A 19,910-nucleotide genomic window follows, 5' to 3' on the forward strand; every position below is an offset into this window, starting at 1 on the left:
GATACGTGAAGGACTTTTTGACTGTACATTACCACGTAGTTTCTGTATGATCTTTCTGAGACGTTGTATAGCGTAGGTTTTTGTCTGAGCGCCTGGTTAAAGTTGGACAAGAGCTTACCTGAATTTTGTCATGATTATTCACGGGTACAAGTTCATCAGCGAAGAGAAATGTTACAATTTGAGAATGTCGCATGCTTCTTGATATTATTCAAGCGAGAGATCTACTGTGATTGAATGCGCTTTTCATATACTGAGACTACAAGCGGGTACAGGCTGAACTCAAGAAAAGTATTAAAAAGGTATGATTATAATTATGAAAACCCCTCGCGCCTCTTCGCGCCATCTCCATCGCGGTGCGCTCATCTGCGCCTTAGCGCCTTGTCGCCAGTATGTCGAACGTCGGTTGATCAATCGAAGACATAGAGTAGAGCCAAAAAAAAACTTGAGCGAGCAAGCGGGCAATCAGAGTGCAGAAGTGCAAGTTGATCGTGTCGCCAGAGTGAGAGCCCAAGTCCTCGTCAAGTCGGTGGCTAGGGCTGAAGATGGATTCCATACACCGGTCGCGAGCTCCCTGGCTTCTTCTTGCCGCCGCTCTTCTTCTTGGATTTCTTGTTTGACGAGTGAGACTGGGAGGAGGATCCCTCGGATGACTGGGTGTCCTCTGTGCGACGTTCGGCGCGCTCCTTGTTGCGTCGCCGCTGGTTCCTCTGCTGGGTCGCAGTCAGATGCTGGGAAGGTGCGTCCGCGTCGATTGACTGAGAGGCTTGGAGGGCGCCGGCAGCATCGCACCCAGTGGCCCAGCCGAGACCCTCTTCGGCCTCAAGCACGGTGAATAGGTCAGCTGCGGCAGTGTCGGTCGCTGGCGTGGCCTCCTCGCGTTGACGCCTCTTGAGATCGGTGCGCTTCTGAGCCTTGGTGCGCGTCACAACAGACGAGGTCGGTGCGAAGTCGTGGAGGAACGCCTCTGATCCCTCCTCGAGCAGCGACTCGCGCGTGACCTCTACATCATCTTGAGAAGCCGGCTCCGATTTGGCGGTGTCATAGAAGGGGATCGCCATCTCCGCGTTGTCGGGCAGCGGGCATCGACCACGGACTGAGACCAAGAGCGTGAGGAATGTCGGGTCGCACCTCGCGAGATCAAGATGGAGGTGCTGCTCGGTGCGGGCTCCATCGGTAGGGAGTGCTCGAGGGCTGGCAAGTAGGAGTGCGTCGATCGAGAGACGACGGAAGTCGTCTCGTCGCGCTGGGGGCTCCTGTAATCAAGAAACCATCAGTTTACGCCCCTCGAGGAGAAGAGAAGAGCGTACTTTGTCATACCGCTCTCGCCAGTACTTCTTCTTGTCCAGAACAGAGTCGAGTCCAGGGTCGGAATCGTCAGCGCCCAAAGAAGCGATGAGACGTTCGCAATCCATGACTTGAGGCTCGATGGGGAGGAGGGAGCCAATCTCCACCAACGATAAAGCAAGGGCGGCCATCTGAAAACCAAAAGTCAACAACATGGACAGCAAATGTTAAAAGTGAAGCGCAAAGCACCTTCTCCGAATCAGCTGCTTCCCGTCCTCGTCTCCTATGCCTCTTTAGCTGACTCTTTGTCTTACGAGCAGGGGTGACCTCATCGTCAGTAGTCGGCAGCACGAGCACGAGCACAGTGTCCTCGAACAATTCCTCCGCGTCGGGAACGGGAGTTGGGGTATTGATTGCAAGAACAGGATCTTCCTTGTTTTCGACAAGCGGCAGTACCATGAGCAAATCATGCTCAGTTCCTTTCCCGAGTCGGACGGGAGGGAGATCGATTCTTGCAGTGTACCCGACCAGTTCCTTGTCGTTGACTGGCAGCAATGACACGGGCGCGGCGTATTCGAATACTTCATCCACGTTTGGAGCGGGGGCCGGGGTATTGATAAGAAGCACAGGATCTTCCTCGTTGTCGACAAGCGGCAGTACCGTGAGCAAATTGTGCTCAGTTCCTTTCCCGAGTGGGCGTCTGTGCGATGCTCTCAAGCTAACCAGCCCCCTGGTGAAGAGGCGTCGTGTTGAAAAGAGGGCGATGTAGCTGGCTGAGACGTGTATCGGGCTGCTGGATATGTCCGATCTGGGCAGATTTGGATGGTTCAACCCAGCGATCGGGCGCGAACATTAGGTGAGTTCCCAATCTAGACATACTTCCAGCTAAATTCCAAACCTCTCTGTGGCAGGTCTCGACTCAGAAGTTCTAACATAGACCAAAGTCAGCCTCTTCCTCCTCGGCCCGCCCCGCCAAACAGTACTAAAGTGTTGAACTCCAGACGTATATAGGATGGCACACTGAATGCCTTCTCTCCTCATCGTAAACATATCACATCGCATACAACATTCAACAATGAACTTCCTCGCCTTTGTCTCCGCAGCCATCCGTGCCCTCCACGCATTCTATGCGTTGGCTGGGTCCGGTACGCTGACATCCTCCGGTCTACTCGGTCTCCCCGGTGGGCCGCTGCTCTCCAACGCGCTCGCCGAGCTTCGTCCTCAGTTCGGCATCCGCACGCTCCCTCACGTCTTCGGCCAGCACATCACCCGAGGGATCAAGAGCATCGCCGACGTCGTCTCCCTTCGACTGTCGGTGGTCGTCATCCCTTTCCCCTCGGTCCTCAACGAGACGTCGCTTTCTCAAGACAGTGCCCTCGCGTCTGGAGATCCGTCAAGCCCCGACCTCGTACCCGGTCTTACAGCTGATAATGGTAATGTCTCTCGTCCCTTCCTACGATACATAGCTAACGCCTATCACCAGTCACCCTCTGGACGTCGTCTAACGAAACGTTCGAAGAGCCCCGATCCTTCTGGTCTACCTCCGTCACGCCTTCCATCACCCTGCTCCCCGTCTGCGAGTTCAAAGGTCTCGAACTCCCCAAGTTGGACGTGTGCGCGGCAGTCGACCAGCCCATTCCGGTCGTCCAAGCTGTCCGCTCCACGCCTTCTGTCACTTCGCTTCCCATCTGCGAGTTCAAGCTCATCGAACTCCCCAAGTTGGATGTGTGTGCTGCGGACGAGCAGCCCACCTCGGTCGATCATGTTCTCGGTTCTACACCTTCCGCCACCCCGCTTCCCACCTGCGAGTTCAAGGTCCTCGAACTCGACCCACCGGAATTGTGCGCGGCGGGCGACCGGCCCACGTCAGTCGACATCTTTAGACCCCAGGATCTAGCCAGCATCCCTCTCCGGGATCCATTCGCGTGTTTCAACGCCCAGGATTTCACGGCACGGTTTATACAGCTCCTCCGCTACGTATATCCCCCGCCAAAGGCACGGTTATTCTACCTCCTTCTCGTTTCCTTCATTCTCTGGACAATCAAGGTAAGCGCCTCGAACTGTCTCGAGTGGCGTCAGCTCATCACATTCCTAGGGTCGCCTGTGTCAACGCAAACCTCGTCACGTCTTCATCTCCCTCGATCAGCATCTTCTCGACAACGTCCTTCTTGTCAACCTCTCGCCTCCCGAGATGCACGGCCCCATTGTTCTCGACATCTCGCTCCCATCCAGCGCTTGGCTCCCATTTGTTCCGTCCACCCTTCTCCCTCTCCTCCCCTCAAAGAAAGGAAATGAGCATACTTTGCTCACGGTACTGCCGTTGAACGACGGCGAGGAAGATCATGGACACGCATCCAGCGCACTGGTCTCCGCTCCGGACGCGGCCAAAGAAGTCGAACATGCCATCTACATGGCCCTGCTACCAGTCGGCAATGAGGAGCCCATCGGGTACACAGCAAGAATCCATCTCCCTCCCATCCGACTCGGGAAAGGAAATGAGCATGATTTGCTCACGGTACTGCCGCTTGTCAACAACGAGGAAGATCTGGTTCGCGCTGCCAACACCCCGCTCCCCGCTCCGGACGCTGAAGAAGAATTCGAGCACGCTTTGCTCGTGTCATTGCCATCTGTCAACGACGAAGAAGCTCTGGGCCACGCCATCGCCATGTCGCCCGCAACTCCTGGCGCGGACGAAGTATTCGAATACGCCATGCTCATGCCGTCGCCGCCATCCAACGATGAGGAGCTCGTCGGGTATACAGCAAGCATTCATCTCTCTCCCATCCGTCACTGATACGTAGTACCCGAGACCGTACTTCGGTGAGATGGCGGAAATCGTATCCGCGGGGCGACGCCAAGTAGTATCGCCGTAGGGTCCGCCATTGGGAGAGATTTCAGGTGTGCATATGCAAATCTGCCGCTATGAGCATGACGAAAGCCGGCATGGCACAGCAAAGGACGAGGTCGACGTATTGGGCTCTGTTTCAAACTCGGCAAGTAATGGACAGTTAAGCCTACACCTTTGCATTATATTATAGTTTCTCTGTCCTCGTAGAGCCTGACATGGTTCTGCGCGATGTGCGTGTTAGTGAAGGGTGTGTCAAATTTTGCTCAGAGGTCGACTCACAGGGTCCAAAGATGACTTGGCACCGCATTTCGTGTGATCTACGAATGCATACATGTTAAAGAAGCTGGCGAAAGGACGCGCGTCCATAAGCGACGAGGTCTCCTATAGGATTCGTGAAGTCGACATTGGTATATGCAAAGGACTTGCGTATGGTAAGGATTAGTGCCTACCTCCATGCGCTTATCAACGATGACGCACCCATCGCAGTGACTGTTTGCGTGTAGAATGTCAATGATTCTCCCAGAAGGTTTGATGGGTGAAGCCCCTATGCCGGTCATGCGCTAGCCTCTTGACGCGGCGGCGAGAGGACCCAGGATGTTCGTCAAGGACATGATGAGACAACTGTGCACGGTCTGCATGTATGGATGAGCGAAAATGCGATGATGAAGAGAAAGAAACGCACTCCAACCCTGTTCACTTGACTTTGGTCATCAAACACAAGCCCGAGTCGCGCACCAAGGATGCCGATGCACACGACTGTACGTTTCGATTTTCAAAGACGTTTTGACCGTTCCGGGGAGTGGCCGACGAATCTCAAGCTGGGGTTCTGTTACTCAGAATAGCGTTGGCGCGCGAATAGACAAACACGCACACTGGTGAAGTACTGTCCATCGTGACTTATGCCTTGCATCTAGTAAGGTAACGTCCTTGGTAGTTCTCATGCCTCCAGACTGCAGGGCTACCCTTGTTGTCGATGATCGATATCCGGACCTGGAGGACTTGAAAGGATGGAAGCCCATACTCGCCTCGTGAAGCGCAAGAAAGCTGATGTGTTGAGCTTGGAGAATTGGATGAGAGTCTCCGAGAATACCGTCGAGGAAGTGTCTGGAAAGAGACCCGGCGCGTGGCATTCGTTTGTTTGTTTCTAAAGCTCTTGCCAAACACCGACGCGACGGACACATCTCCACACCTCCCCCAACCTACCACCTCCTCATAGTTCACCTGTCGCTTCATTAAGGACAAGGTCTCTATGATATCCTAGCTAGACCTCATCAACAGAAAGCCGTGCGCGACCGGACAATATCCTCCAACTCTCTTCCGCGCATTCGCGGCGGTTAGATTAGAAAGGGTGTCAGCCTGGTAGGTCATACGCCCACGAACAACTTGCACAGCTTCACGTACGCTACCCTGCTCCCTGTTATACAATCCGGCGTCCTTCAGCCCTCTGATCCAGCCGGTACGCAGGTCGGACACAGATCACTCGGAAACTATTTCACCCACACCCAGGCGCGACCTTCTCCAGTTTTCTCAAATCACACACTAGATCCAGCTCGACCACAATAAAGGCTTTCCTCACGAGTGCAACCTCTCTCCCGTCCCTTCAACGTCGCCCATAGGTCCTGCTGTGCATCATTCAGGATCGACCAGCGCGACCAAGAGGCCCAGTGTCATCACGCTGATGGAGAGAGATTCAAGCGCCGGTTCCTCAGCTCAAGGAGGGACATGGGACTGGACATTGAGGAGGTGGAGGAGCCAGATAAGGATGCGGTGAGGAGTTATGTGAGGCGGTTATAAAAGCACTCGATGGGTGTATACAAGGTCCGAGCGCGATTGTCGCATCGTTCTTGGTGTAATGGTGTATTGGGTTGGGGTCGTACTCAGGTGCGTAAATATGGGCTTCTGCCTTGAAGATAGCCGTTGACAGGAATGCGATTCAGGCCGGGGTACTCCTCCGATGTATGGCAACTCCGATGTCGCATTCCGACCTCTTCTCCGTGCCTAACGCGCCCCTCTACGCGCCCATCTCCGACCTTGTCTGGATATGGAGCATCAAGCACGGCTTCCAGGCCCACTGGGCGCTCGGCGGCCTCAGGTCTTCCGCGATCTCAACCCCGTCAAGCTCCATCGGCGGGGGCAGCTTGTATGCGCGCCAGCGCGTCATGTCGGATGCGGCAAGTGTCTCCGACATCTAACACTCACTATCGAAGCTCTATCTCGGTAAACCACAACAGGAGTTCAAGTCCAAACAAAGGGCATGCAGAAGCACCGCGTAAGCCTAATAAAGTTTGTCTCATCACATGCAAAGGAAACCTTATAGTGTCTACTAGATAAATGCAGAGCTGCTTGCGTTCGGGCATCCATTTGAATGTGCTTTGATCGCGTCATCTCCAAACATCACACATCGACATGTACGGCATTGCGCACCCCAACAAGTGGATGGCGTGAGCGTATAGATGTGACGCTTCAACGAATCGGGTCTCGAGAACTCTTTGTCGCAACACGGGCACCTGACCGTCGAAGTTGCGGAACGTTTGCAGCTTCGAGTCATATGTCGTTCTCGATCATATTGCCTACTGAATGTCTCTTTGCAGCCGTCGTTCGTACAGCACCAGATCACGCTGTTTTCGGCTCGTGGGTGCTTTATCTGGTGAGTAGTTGGGTTACTCCTCCTCCTCGATCCCCCTGGTATACGCTTTTTCCGTCCACAGGGTGCAATGGGTGTAGGGGCCATGCTGATTGGAGGGGATGGGCATGGGCATATAGAACGCTGGCCGGGCAAGTCATTACTCGGTCGACCTGTCTGCGCGGGCTGACCTATGGACAATCCGCTTGCGCCCGATGGCCATTGAGACGGCATTGGCCCTTCGTCGATGTGTGTGCGTTTCCTTCTCTTCAATGTATCTATTTCTCCAACTTCTCGTCTACGCTTCTTGATATCACGACCAGCTGCTTTATTAGGGGTTGCTGGCGGTGCCGGTTGTGTGGGCTGCTCGAGCTGGCACTGAGTCCGGGCTTTGGACTCAATACTCTGCAACCCTAATGAGGTGGCGGTCTTGACATGGTCCGTGTCAAGGTTGTATGCCTCATATAGGTTGTTGAGGTATGAGTCCATGGTCGGACTCAAAACCGTCTGCGTCTGTGTCAACTTCGATTCGTAGAATTGATGATTATCGTTGATTGGCCCTTGTGGTGTCCAAGGTGGCGGTCCCCTCCATGATCCAGTGTCGAATGTGTTGTAATTCCAAGAAGCCACGTCAACGGTGTTGATATCGCCAAAGTAGGGGTGCATTGGCATCTCAGGCAAACAGTCCACCGAGCCCGGACCATTGGCGGAGATTGGTGCTTCTAGCGCGTTGGCGGTAGGGTTGTTCGCTAGAGGCATTGAATAGGCTTGATCGTGAACGTTGGGCTCGTCGACAAAGAGGGTGGTATACGAGAAGGTATCTGACGCGGTGTTTTGTCCCGGCTTGTGACTTGCTTCTACATCATCGGTCAGTAAGCCCATTGATGGAGAGGCGTTCCAAGTTGCGTTGCCGTCAGTGGTGGACGGAGTTTCGCAGCCGGGGAGAATGGAGAGTGTTGCCGCCGGAGTTACATCCAAGAGCTGGTCAGATTCATCACGTTGTGGGCCTGCCGTTATCTTGTCCATGAAGATTTCACTCACGTGTCTGGGGATTGACCAGTCTTCGATGACGTTCTCGAGCTCATCCTCATCGATCGCTGCTACTCCCCCACCACGCTCAGAGTTGGGATATTCATCCTTCGGCGTCTCTGCGTAAATGTGATGAGACTGCGGCCCGTGTGTCGCGCTCGCCTCTGGCGCTTCCGAGTCATGGCGAGTATGTGTTGGGTGAGTGAAATGGACTTGGTCCGCTGACTCAAATGTTAACCTGGAATTTTCTACAGTTAGGACACCATTCGCACCATAGTGGGGGAAGATCCTATCCCAGTCCGAAAACTCGCACTGCGGCAAATACGAGTCATATTTGATAGTGGTGCTACCGTCGATGAAGCCCTTCTATGAGTGAGTCGATTCTATCTTCCCGGTCGATACTTACTGGTATGTATCGAGTAGTTGAGATCCGTTGATCTCAGGTTTTTCGCTATTCAACGCGCGATTGGCCTCGGCGAGGAATGACGCTATCGTTTCCATGACTTCTTGAGTTGGCAAATTCGTACAGTCCTGGGTTAGTGCCTCGGAGAGCTCGGAGTTTGAGGTCGACTCGGAGGGCATCGGTATGTTCTTTTTTGGAGATGGTTTGATGGCGAGCTGAGTGACTGAGACTCGGCTGTACAAACCGCGCGGACCACGAGAACGAGAGATCATCCCGCCTCGCCGTCGGTGAACTTATACGTCTGCCCCGGCACCGCGAAGGGCCAGTCGAGGCGGCAACACAGGAACGCATGACGCGCTAGAGATAGTTTTGGGAAATGGCGGGCGTCGAGCTCTTACATGTACAACAGCTAATTTTCGTGTCTGGACGCCGTAATATTCTTGTCACGGAGGACGCCACCAAAGAGATTGTGATGGTCGAAGACTTTCTCTTCGAGGGCATCGGAATTAATAAAGGCACGTCGCGATGTTTTAGACATAAACAAACGACGAGTTTGACATGAACCCCGTCCGATCCTCTCACTGTGGAAGAGGGGGGAAAGAGCATGGCGCCTCAAATTCTTCTGACGGAGGACAAGAGGCCCAGCGGTTAATAGAGGACAAGACGCCAATGGTAGCCCCTATCATGCTGTCACAACCAACGTAAAACAGCTGACGTGAGGTTTTTTTACCCAGCGCCATGCGCCTCGGACGCCACTTGGTCGACTGTTTGCTTTTTGGCATGTCCCCCTCCCTTCTCCCTCACGTGCTTTCTGCTACGCTGCCTTCTCTTGATGATAACCTTGACATGGTCATAGTGGGTAAATTCCTAAAATCAAGCAAATTAGTTGCGATCACTCCATTGCCCACTCATCAGATGTAGTCCCATCGCGATGTAGTCATTCGTTACCAATAGGCTTACCATCACACAGACAGTTGATACCATCACAAAGCTCGCATTTCCCACTCGTTCTCGACAAGCAGAAGTAGCGTCACCTCAAGCTCATTACCGCCACCCTCAACCTTTACAGCGCCGCCCCCTGGATTATGGACGCACTAAGATCCTATGCAGCACACGCTCTCACCCTTCGCCATCGCCTCCAGATGTTCCTTCACTCTGTCCCTATCCATTACTTCCCTACATGTCAGGCATTTTCCACGTACACATCCTAGGGCGGTAGCCATGTGACGCTCCAACGAATCGCGCCTCGACAGTACCTTGCAGCATACCGGGCAGAGCCACTTCGGCGCGAGACTGTTCGATCGCACTTGCTGTGCTTGTGGACATTGAGACTTGCAGGTGTGTTTCATGTGCCGTGCGACGTCGAACAATCTGGTGAATGACTTGTCGCAGTCGGAGTAGGGACATGGAAACTTCGAGTCTGGATCGGCGTCTTTGGCCCGCTTTTCGCGAAGGATGGGTGGCGGTGCGACGAAGGGCGTTAAAGAACCGAGTGGCGGGTGTGTGGCTTTCCTCGGAGTCGGACGTTTCGAAAAGGATGCTGTGTACTTGACGGATATTAAGGGACGCGAATCTTGGTGAATAAGCGCAGCAGTAGTGTTTGAGCGTTTGGGAATCTTAGAGACTCCACGACGTGGTACGTTGCGTACGGTTTCAGAGTTGGCATATAAGATGAGTGCCTGGGCGGCTTCTGCTGGAACATGTACTGTGGTCGTCTGTCCGTCTGGAGACGTCACTTGTACAGTTGACATGGGAATGAACTCGTGTATATCTGTAGCTAGACGCTCAGTGAGGACGCCTTGTCTCGTATCGTTTGGTGAGTGATTTGAGGGTAGATCGACTTCCGTGAAGTTGACTGGCTGGGGTTGAGCCATGGCTATGTAGGGGAGATAGGAAGATACCTGTTCAGTTTGAAGATATGTGTCGAAAGAGTTTGCTAGAACTATAGTCCTAGCTGATGTGAGAGTGTTCCTACAAAGCCCTACGTCCGAACGACGATATATGGGATACGGGGTGCCTTGTGGCGTCCTCGCAGTATGACATCTAATTTTGGTAAATGTTGTATTTAGTAATCTCCATCAACGGCCTTTCAAGGACTATAACGGTCTCGGAAGGACTTTACAGCAATGAATGTAGTATTCATGTGTACATTAATCATGGCATGTACAGCCAACAGTGTAAAGCTAACTGTCGCTTCTACTCTACTCAGGAGTCAAAGTGGCGTCCGCCGTCACCTGTTGCCGAAATCAAAATATGTTATCGAAGGTTGGCAGGTCCAAATAACGTATGGCAGTCAGTGTGGGTACGTAAGCAGTTTTTAAACCCCATTTATATCACACAGGTCAAGATGACACCAAGGGAGTGGACGGAAGCAGAGGAGAAAGTCCTAGTCAACGTTGCTGAGCGTGAGAATCGGTGTACATTGATGTTGGTCGGACGCCAGTCGGACGTCCTCTCCGCGAGTCTTCGGCAACCGTGCCACTAAGAGGTTTCTCGTGAAAAACGTGCAAAGGTATGTTATGGATGGACTCCACAAAAGTCTTTGAATAGTACTCATAACCTAGCTAGCTGACAGATAGTCCAATCACCGCAACACAGCGCTACCTTTGCGTCATCGTAAACCTTACAGTTCGGCTCAGTAGGCTTGATTCAGTCAAAGTGGCGTCTCGAGAAGAGGTCTTGTTGGAATCCGCGCTTTACTACACGAGCTCAGGGCTCCCTGGCACTGCATGCGCACCCTAACTGTCGGTGCTGTGCGGACATCTCGTATAAAAGGGTCTGGTTGAAGACAACAAAGAGGCCAGTCCACTCTACCCGTCTGCAAAGCTCTACTCTAACACTATTTTTGCGCGATGCTTTACTGTGAGTCGCAATTTTATCTCATCTCAGTCGCTTTTACTAAAGGGCTCTGCTTTAGACCAAGTTCTCAAACAGCGTCTCGAAGCCAAGTACGGGTCCCAGTGGGAATCCAGGTTCCAAATTGTGTACACGAGGGCCAATAATGTTGGGCAACCGGACATAGTTAGCATACGGAGTGAGTGCCACGAAACCAATATATTACAATAATGCCACTGATGGTGCACTTCAGTTCAACCCTTTGGTGGTTCTTTCTGGTGCGTCCTAGGCCACGGTCCATCAGCAGAAGCTGCGCGGGAAGATGCTGCAAGAAAGATTCTCGAGAAAGGACACCAACTATAGTACGATAAAGCATCAACCAGACAGTGCATTTTCGGACATTCTTTACAATTCATTCTAGAGTTTTCTAGTCTCTTCCAAGCATCCTTCAATTGCCATTACTTGCATATCATACCATGTTCTTTATTTAACGCATTTTTCATGTTACAACAACTATATTAGTTCTATCAAGTAAATGTTCAGCTTATCGGTTTACTTCCGAGAAACGTATATGCTATTAAAGATAAATTCGACACATATATTTGACAAATGTAGCGTCCAAAGGAAAAGGCCCGAAAATCCACAAATTGGGTGTAGTGCTTCCTTTGTGCGTGGGTCATTAAGAACGGTATTATCTCAAGTGCTGAGCTTTACGAACATGGGAACCAACATGCCTAGAATATTGTCACTCGAAGAGCGTTTCAGAAGTGAATGCCTAACCTCAGACTTGATTCATGAGTATAATTACCAAACAACCTGTACCGACGGTATAGATGGCGGGCGAAAGACTTCATAATGCGTTAACGCGTACATTCTTCTAGGCTGACAAGATGTCCATAATAGAGGTCCGTGAGGCCACAGAATGACAGACAGTAGAACAACGGAGGAACAGCAGCATGGCTCTCGCGGACTACACAGCATTTTGAAGAGGTGAGCAGATAACTACTAGGAAAGACACCAGCTGCCAGGATACAGCGTGTTACTGTAACGACTCCAGCCCATCTCTTCTCGATTGTTGCACCGAATGATCCAGGCATTCATGTGTATTTGTCTTTGGACCAGGTACGCATAGTGGAATTAAAGCCTGTTTTTTCTGGGATTAAAAGATTTTAAAGGCGCAGTATACATGTGCGGTTTGCCCAAGTAAAGTACGAACGGCTGGGGAATTGCTGGGGAAGGGTAAAAGCAGTGTCGGGAATTACCGAAAAGGCTCAGGCCCCTGTTCTCCGCGTCGCTGCCTGCAGCGACGAGGCGACTGAACACCGACAAACCGACGACCACATCTCCGCATATCCACATGCAACTCCAGATATGATCTTCAGTGATGCTCGCACTCATCTAACTGGGCCCTCGAGAGATGTCTATCTCACGCGCGTAACGGTACCAGGGTCCGGAGGGGGTGCACTGTCCAAGGCGCCAGACGGCCGGAGATGCGTGGTCGCAGGCAGGGAAAGTAAGTGCCATGGCCTTCCAATCATTGACTCGACGCTGATGAGGACACATAGCTGTGCGGATACTTCGTGTTAATGGTGTAGATGAGTCTCTCAGCGAGCGAGAACACAAGAGTGCAACAGGTCGGGGAGGGTATCACATAGACGCGTCGCGCAATATGTGGGATAACAGTGGGCTGAGGCTTGAGTACGCCAGTACGGATGTTGCATGGGCACAAGGAAGTGAGTCAGTAATGTTGTAGTCACACCCTCCATGCCGATTGATCCGTTCAACACCATCCCCTCCCCATCTACTTGGTCGGTGCTCACAAGTATGCAGACTTTGACAAGAAGATTCTCACCAGCGCACGGAGCGGTGACCTCGTCATGTGGGACCTGGAGAAGAATGGCTCTAATAAGTATGAACGGAGGACGCGGACCCATGCGCGTGCAGTGCATACAGTGAGGTGCTCGCCGTGCGTGCATTACTACGCGCTTACTGGGGCTGCAGACGGTGACTTGCGAGTATGGGTAAGTCGTTTGTTTCGGGCTATCCGTATGTTCGCTGAGGTCAACAACCTGGATATATTCAGGATCTAAGAGACATGCAACGCTCGCTGATGAAAATCCACCATCCATCGGGGGTACGGTCGGTTGTGCCCTCACCTAGCACCTCGCATCCACTTCAAGCTGTGGTTGGGTTGGACAATGGAAGCATATACCGGTAGGCGACGCATGTCCCGTGTAATTTTAGCGAGTGCTGACGACTATCGCATAGCTGGGACCTCCAAATGGGCCAACGAGGACAGCTAGACCGCCTTCCTGTCGCACACACAGGACCTGTTCTCTCGCTGGACTGGACCGTTTCGCCCACACATACTGGCCTATCCACAGGCAATGGAGCTGGCACTTCGTCTCCTCAGGGAACCTACTCGAGCGCGACCGGTGTTAGCACATATGGCGCTGGTGGCCGTGATAGTGGAACAGGGGGAGGGACGGGTGGAGCTGGGCAAGGCACGGGTGCGGGTACGGGTACGGGCGTAGGTGAGGGGTCGGTACGAAGTTGGATCCTGAGTGGAGGAATGGACCGGAGTGTCAAAGTACGCGTTCATGATCCCTCTCTCATCTCGCTTGCAAAGTTCTAACGAATTCTCCTCTCGCCATCGGTGATCTCTAGATATGGTCCTTGACACCGCCAAGCACCTCCGCCCACATTTCACCGCGTCCGATATACACCCTACACCCCGCCCATCCAGTACGTCGCGCGCGCTGGAGGCCCGGTCATCCGACCGAGGTCCTCGTTGTCCCTTTCTCGGGCGACGAACGCTCAGGTGGCGCGGGATCATCCGCTCTCGGTACGCCAGCGGGGAGCTTGAATACCATAGCCGGCGCGAACCTTACTTCTGGCGGCAACGCACCCGGAATGGGAGGAACCGGGCTGAGCAGAGCGGCTTCGATGGGCCCCGCGAAAGGAATCGGCGCCTCGGGCATGGCGAGAGTAAGCTCGATGGTGGATGTAGGGAGTGCGTTGCCGGCATCTTCGCGACGCGCGGATCTGGGACACGGGCATGGCTATGGGCATGGGTTTGGGCTAGGCGGGCGGAGGAATAGTGCATCGGGTGTTGCTCTCGCTGGGAGCGCTAACGCCGGTGGTGGAGATATGGGTGGTATGGACGAAGTCGGGCTGGGACCGACGGGGATTGGGGGAGGTGAGATAGTGGAGGTGTGGGATGTGCGGAGGCCGTGGTTGGCGAAGTGGGCAGTCGAGGGGTGCGGGGTTTCTGGTGCGTTTTCTGCTCTTTGTTGCTATATCGCTGAAACTAATGATTTCCTTTATTATATCTTCACTACCGTGCATGCATGTGCATATACGCGTCATCCCGTCTTGATCTCTGCGACATGCCTTGGCGGTTTGTAGACGCCGTCTTCGCAACACCATACTCCCTCTGGATGCAACATAACTCGGGCACGTTTGCACAGGTTGACATGCGCAACGCTATACGACCCATTGATGCTATCTCGCGCGTCGCACTCGCATGGGGTGTCGTCCCGCCACGTCCATCTCATGCAGGTATAGACACTGGAGAAAGCATTGTCCGTCAATGGGACGGTGGAGCTGGTCATGGACGGGAAGACAGTGAATGTGGAGATAGCGATGACGAAACGGATAGTGACGAAGACGGCGATGAAGATCAAGATGAAAGGGACGAGTGTGATGAAGGTGGTGGAGAGGCACTCGTTTGGGTTTCGGATCGAAAGAAGGGGGTCGAGGTGCCATACGACGATATGTGAGTTCTTCATTCAGCTTCGTTTGTATATATCACTGACTTAAATGGCATTGAAACAAGTCATCCAGACAAACGTGCCCTAGTACCCAAGCTGAAGACTCTCGGTGACCCATGCACAGCTCCACTGTTACAGAACATGGGTGCTTACGTCCGTTCCACCTCGATCACCTGTGGCATTGCTGGTGGCAATGGGCAAGTAAACGAAGAGTCCTTTACTCGACTTGCACGGGCATACGTGATTGATAGTCCAATAAAAGACGAACAAAAGAGCATCGGCAGGGTGCAGGTTTGTACCATTAACGGTGAGGTGAGTTGTCTCTCTGCTTGTGAATCTACATCATTAACTCAGCCACCTCGCAGGTCGCTATGAGGGCTAGAAATGTCCGTGCAGCCCAAGCATGGTTTCTCCTTGGCTCCCTCCTCACAGATATCGTTCCTCGCCCACCTTCACCCCAGTCCATGTTGAACGAGAAAGATAGAGGTGACACGAAGAAGCACGTCCACATGCACCAGCCTATTCCACTCCCGCATTCGATCTCAGCGCCCGCAGCACTCCCAACGGTTGGGTCTCTCGGCGAGGATGACGGCGCACACGGGCATATGCATCAGCTAGAGGCTATGCGTTCCGCGAGTAGATCGGGGGCCCCAAGCGCTCACGCCAATGGACGATTGCCCATTCCGCACGGGGAGCCGCAACGAACGAGGGAGCCGTCCACCAGGGACGGAGGTCAGGGTGCAGTTCCTATTGCACGTGGAACCGCCGCCGGGAACGGGAACGGCGTTGAGCAGCGGCCAGGACCACCCCCAAACTCGCGGAGTCACACTCCCGCCTCGAGTGCCTCGAGTTCTCCGATGCGGGGGCCTGTCGCACTTCCCCCGAGTGTGACGATGGCGCCGCTGTCGTCGCCTTCGCCGCCGACCTCTATCCTGTCGCATTCGCATGCCAACTCGCACTCCCATACAAAACCGAGTGACCACAATAACCACTCGTCAACGCCTCGTGTGCAGATACCGAATCAGCCCTCTGGCTTAAACCGTCCGTCAGCGCTTGGCCAGAGGCGCTCGTCCGTATTGGTCCCGAGCGTCATGAGCGCGTCGCTCAATACGCGTAGACCGTCTGTGTATAGCCGTACCTCGGCTGCGAGCACGATGTCGACTCCTAGTGTGCTCAGCGAACAGTCGCACGCCGGAACGGGTAGCAGCGGGCACGAGTCTGCGACTCCGAGCGTCGGCGAGGTTTCTAGGCCTAATAGTGTCAGTGTGGGCGGAAGCACGAGTAACCGACATTATGGCGAGGGTGCGCTCGATGACTCTGACTCGAGCGACGAGGGAAAGAATGAGGACGAGCACCATGAAGGCGATTTACACAAGGAGGACGATGTCATCAACGCCCACACAGTCCCGGACGACCACCATTCACATTCACACCATCCTCAAGAAACATCTAGTCCTATCTCGCCTAGTCCCAACACCACTCCAAACGCGTCACACGTCAACTCCCGCCGGCATACAAAAGTACACACTAGTCCACCCTTACGAGCCGTGTCGAGGCCCAGCCTAGCGCACCCAAGTCCGTTGTCACGTCTCGCTCTGCAACACGGCTGGACAGACGACGACACGGACGATGCGGATGAGGAAGACGAATCAGAAGATTCGTTATCTGGCCCGATGATTCCGACGCCGATGATACGCCTATCTGATCCTGGACCTCCACTTAACGCGGGGTTGAGTATGAGCGCACGGAGAACTGCGAGTACGAGCGTTACGAGCGCAACTTCAGGGGGTATACCTGGAAGTATGGCTCGACCGGGTATTGCGGGGCCGGGGCCGGCAGGGGGCGCGGGGATAAGGGCGGTTAGAAAACGCCCAAGGGAAGAGTCAGCTTCGACACCTTCGGTTAGTGAGGACAGCTCTGAGGACGACGAAGAACACATCCGCCAGGAAGATGACGAGTCTGACCTATCGGATACGTCGACGAGCGCCGTGAAGTCAAGCGGAGCAAAGATTGTTCCGCCTAGGTCTACGGGGAGACGTGGATCGATGACAGACTCGCGCAGTCGGAGCGGGACGATTCGCGGCCCGCCTCCTTCGGTGGTGACGTCCGTCTCTCGTTCTCAAATCCAAATTCCTGGGCTAGAACGCGAACAGGACGACATCTCGGGTGCTATAGGACCGAGCATCGAGCATTCTCGGTTCGATAGCGGCCAGGGAACTGTAACACCCGCAAGCATCGGCATGGGCAGGCCATCGATCTTGAGCAGGCAAGAGAGCAAGAGCAGCGTCCGTACCGTCACGCGGGGCGATGCCTCTTCTTCCGCCGAGCCCGACTGGGACCCGATGCTGTACCCCTATGCCTTTGCGCATCCTTCACCATACACCACGGCGGACAACTCGCGTGCACCTTCGCCTGGTGGTGGCTCGGGACACGGAAATAGTACCGGGAGGCGGACGCCCGCACATCGGCGGACACGGTCAAGAGTATTCGACGAGCAAGGCACCGGCGGGGATAGAGCCTCTAACCTCAACGAATTGGACAGGGAGAGGGAGGAAAAGGCAAGAGAGAGGATGCCTGAGACGGTGAAGAGGATGACGGTCAAGCAGTGGGATGTGGTACGAGCGGAAGAGGCTAAATTCAGGGAAGCTGGATGGACCGCCCTCAAGGAAGCATTCGAGGAACTCGTCGTGCTGGTGAGTGAGGCATCTCTGACTTGCGGACATGAGATTGAGAGAGCGGATTTATGTAGGGTGATATACAGACATGTGCGATGCTCGCCGTTGTTGCGAGCGACGAGCTCAAGCTCGGAAAGAGAAGAAAGATGCAGCTCCTTGAGTCGTACATCGGTGCGTATGATAAGTGTCTCCACGCAACGTCAGCGCTAATGCAGTTGCAGACATTTTATCACGCATGCGACTTCACACCGTTGCTGCATATCTCCGCAAGTTTACGGACATCGACGAGGTTCGTAACGTAACTAAGGTAGGAAAATCATTGGAGAAAATACTTCAATCGTCTAATTACCAGACCAGCTGGAGACAGTACTCTATACTATTTGCGGTACATGTCGCAAGCCAGTCCTAGTCCCCGCTTCCAGGATCCGCAGTCAGCCGAAGGGAGCATATTCACTTTGTCCGAGCTGTAAGGCGTCTTTTCGCTGTTCCGTCTGGTACGTATCTTCGCGACCTTATCCAAACCACACCAACAGAGGCGATCACTTTTCCTTCTAGCCATCTCCCTGTCCGCACCCTCCTTTTCCATTGCTCTATCTGTGGACATGGCGGACACCAAGAGTGCTACAGGCGTTACTGCGTGTATCGACCTATGACTGAACTCTCTTCGTCATTCTCCTCGACAGAAGTTCGGGGGCGTCAGTCAGGGCGGGAACGAATGGACAGCTTCGTGGCGGAGCCGGAAGAGATTGAATCACGCGCTTCACCAAGCGGGTCCCATGCTGGAGTTGTCTTCCCTTCTCCCGGTCCAGGACACACAGTGCCGCCGTCGGGGTCACCAAAACGGAAGAAGTTGATGCTGGGTCATCCGTGTGCTGCGGGGTGTGGTCATTTTTGCTTGGCTGCGGTAAAGACCGAGGAGGTGGAGCCGTGGAGGTGATGTGTACTTTTGTGTCGTCAGGGTTTCATCGCACACCTGATTGTACCTCGTCATCCGCGAGGACAGTGTTCTGTTTTTAGGCCTAATTGGCACACGATCTTGATTTTCAATAATTCTACGAAGCTTTCCATGAATGCACCAAGGGAGACTATGTGCTACACGGTGTTGTACCAGTTCAAAACAAATTCTGCTGCTGGGTAATGCGTGCCCGCCCAGCCGTCATATGTTGTCTCAAACTACCCGTAGCCCTATCTAATTGGTGCTCGCTGCCTTACGCAGCGTCGTCTGATAGAGATCATCGGGATCGTTGGTAAGTAACTCTAACACTTTCGCCGCAGCGTCATTCTCTGCTTCTTTCTTCTTATCTCCACTTCCCACTACCCACTGTTCCTTGAATACTAATTATGCTCTGTGAGTCGAGAAGCGTAGGATGCGAGTTGAAATTTTAGCTTACTAGACAATGTACAGACCCAGTTTGCCTCGTGCTCAGGACCTTCTTGGATAAGCTTGTAGTCAGTCGCGTCTTTCCCCTTCTCTCCGAACATGTCTTGGAGATAATTGTTTAGGGTCATCTTAGCTGAATGACGCATTGCCCAGTCAGTCACGTGTCAAAAATTCAACATCTTCAAGGAAATTCTTACAGTGATCACCAGGTTGCTGAGTTCCGCTGGTAGACATGTTGAAACCTTTGTTGCGTAGTATAACGAAACTATGGTATGAGAGTGTGTCTGCAGGTTGTAGTCGTTGGTTGGCACCCAACTCCAGACAAGCTACTTATACTGTCGAGAAACAAATAAAGAAAAGCGTCGAGCGTCATGTCTCCTTCGACAGCGGAAAACTCACGAATCCAATAGATTTTGGTAGTTTGCCGCAAAGCGCTCTAAGGTCGCTCTGGACAAGCACATAGGTGGAGACAACGTCATAAACCTTCCTTATGCTATGGTAAGTAGCCTCGTGTCAGTAAAGCACCATGGTTAATTAGCCAAACCTTGAACGTCTTTTTGGCAGAGTCTTTTATTCCGTACATATATGGACGCTAACCTTTATCCGGAGGAAAGCAAAAGGGAATGGATTACAAGCTAGAGGGTGGTGCTGCACGCATGTGACAAGCCATGGGGTTGCACCGGCAGCTCCATCGAATAAGCTTAGGGTAATGGACCACTCTCCTAGAAATATCCTCCGCATGATTCGTTAGACTCTGCAAGATGGCCTTACTTGGAACACGGCGACGAAGATGTGATTGTACCAAATGGACCTCACCAGGGACTCGGAGTACAAATCGTGCCGCTTAGGGCGCTTAGCTTGAGCGCCAAGTCCATTCACATCGCTTGTCAGCAGACTGACTCAGTCCGGACCATTTGCACAATTCACCCCCAGTTTGGCTTCATGTGCAATACTGTATCCTTGAGCCATACCATACACGACATCGTTGCCGCTACTACGCTTGTGCATACACACGCTGATCTGTGTCCTTATCTGAGAGTATTGTGAGCCACCGAGAGA

At 53.3% G+C, this 19,910-nt stretch overlaps 5 protein-coding genes across 5 annotated transcripts; 3 read left to right on the plus strand and 2 right to left on the minus strand.

The window, feature by feature from the left end:
* Positions 1-229: 229 nt before the first annotated feature.
* Positions 230-2,137, minus strand: CONPUDRAFT_165702 (uncharacterized protein; the record flags this gene model as incomplete). Its single annotated transcript, XM_007770716.1, has 4 exons — positions 230-1,253; positions 1,308-1,475; positions 1,534-1,916; positions 2,008-2,137. The coding sequence occupies 4 exons, from the start codon at positions 2,135-2,137 to the stop codon at positions 531-533; spliced, it is 1,404 nt and encodes a 467-aa protein (XP_007768906.1). The 3' UTR covers positions 230-530.
* Positions 2,138-2,359: 222 nt separating this feature from the next.
* Positions 2,360-4,078, plus strand: CONPUDRAFT_154133 (uncharacterized protein; the record flags this gene model as incomplete). The annotated part of the gene is made up of 3 exons (XM_007770717.1): positions 2,360-2,717; positions 2,768-3,330; positions 3,380-4,078. 3 exons carry the CDS (start codon positions 2,360-2,362, stop codon positions 4,076-4,078), a joined length of 1,620 nt encoding a protein of 539 aa, XP_007768907.1.
* A 388-nt stretch (positions 4,079-4,466) lies between these two features.
* On the minus strand, positions 4,467-4,689 carry CONPUDRAFT_55363 (uncharacterized protein; the record flags this gene model as incomplete). The annotated part of the gene is made up of 2 exons (XM_007770008.1): positions 4,467-4,553; positions 4,600-4,689. The coding sequence occupies 2 exons, from the start codon at positions 4,687-4,689 to the stop codon at positions 4,467-4,469; spliced, it is 177 nt and encodes a 58-aa protein (XP_007768198.1).
* Positions 4,690-5,935: 1,246 nt separating this feature from the next.
* Positions 5,936-6,324, plus strand: CONPUDRAFT_154134 (uncharacterized protein; the record flags this gene model as incomplete). The annotated part of the gene is made up of 2 exons (XM_007770718.1): positions 5,936-6,013; positions 6,070-6,324. The coding sequence occupies 2 exons, from the start codon at positions 5,936-5,938 to the stop codon at positions 6,322-6,324; spliced, it is 333 nt and encodes a 110-aa protein (XP_007768908.1).
* A 5,985-nt stretch (positions 6,325-12,309) lies between these two features.
* On the plus strand, positions 12,310-18,783 carry CONPUDRAFT_165704 (uncharacterized protein). Its single transcript, XM_007770719.1, has 13 exons — positions 12,310-12,535; positions 12,588-12,755; positions 12,853-13,043; positions 13,106-13,236; positions 13,291-13,612; positions 13,690-14,296; positions 14,431-14,800; positions 14,861-15,107; positions 15,161-17,488; positions 17,545-17,641; positions 17,692-17,777; positions 17,828-17,964; positions 18,026-18,783. Exons 1-13 carry the CDS (start codon positions 12,394-12,396, stop codon positions 18,405-18,407), a joined length of 5,208 nt encoding a protein of 1,735 aa, XP_007768909.1. The 5' UTR covers positions 12,310-12,393; the 3' UTR covers positions 18,408-18,783.
* The last annotated feature ends 1,127 nt before the right edge of the window (positions 18,784-19,910 follow it).

Source organism: Coniophora puteana (assembly GCF_000271625.1).
Source record: "Coniophora puteana RWD-64-598 SS2 unplaced genomic scaffold CONPUscaffold_6, whole genome shotgun sequence".
Classification (NCBI taxonomy): Eukaryota; Fungi; Basidiomycota; class Agaricomycetes; order Boletales; family Coniophoraceae; genus Coniophora; species Coniophora puteana.

Excerpts from the sequence above, each read along its gene's own strand:
- CONPUDRAFT_165704 (XM_007770719.1), top strand. The coding sequence starts at position 12,394 with ATGATCTTCAGTGATGCTCGCACTCATCTAACTGGGCCCTCGAGAGAT. Across the intron at positions 14,297-14,430 it reads CGAGGGGTGCGGGGTTTCTG|ACGCCGTCTTCGCAACACCA; the intron begins GTGCGTTTTCTG and ends GGCGGTTTGTAG. Across the intron at positions 17,642-17,691 it reads GCTCCTTGAGTCGTACATCG|ACATTTTATCACGCATGCGA; the intron begins GTGCGTATGATA and ends ATGCAGTTGCAG.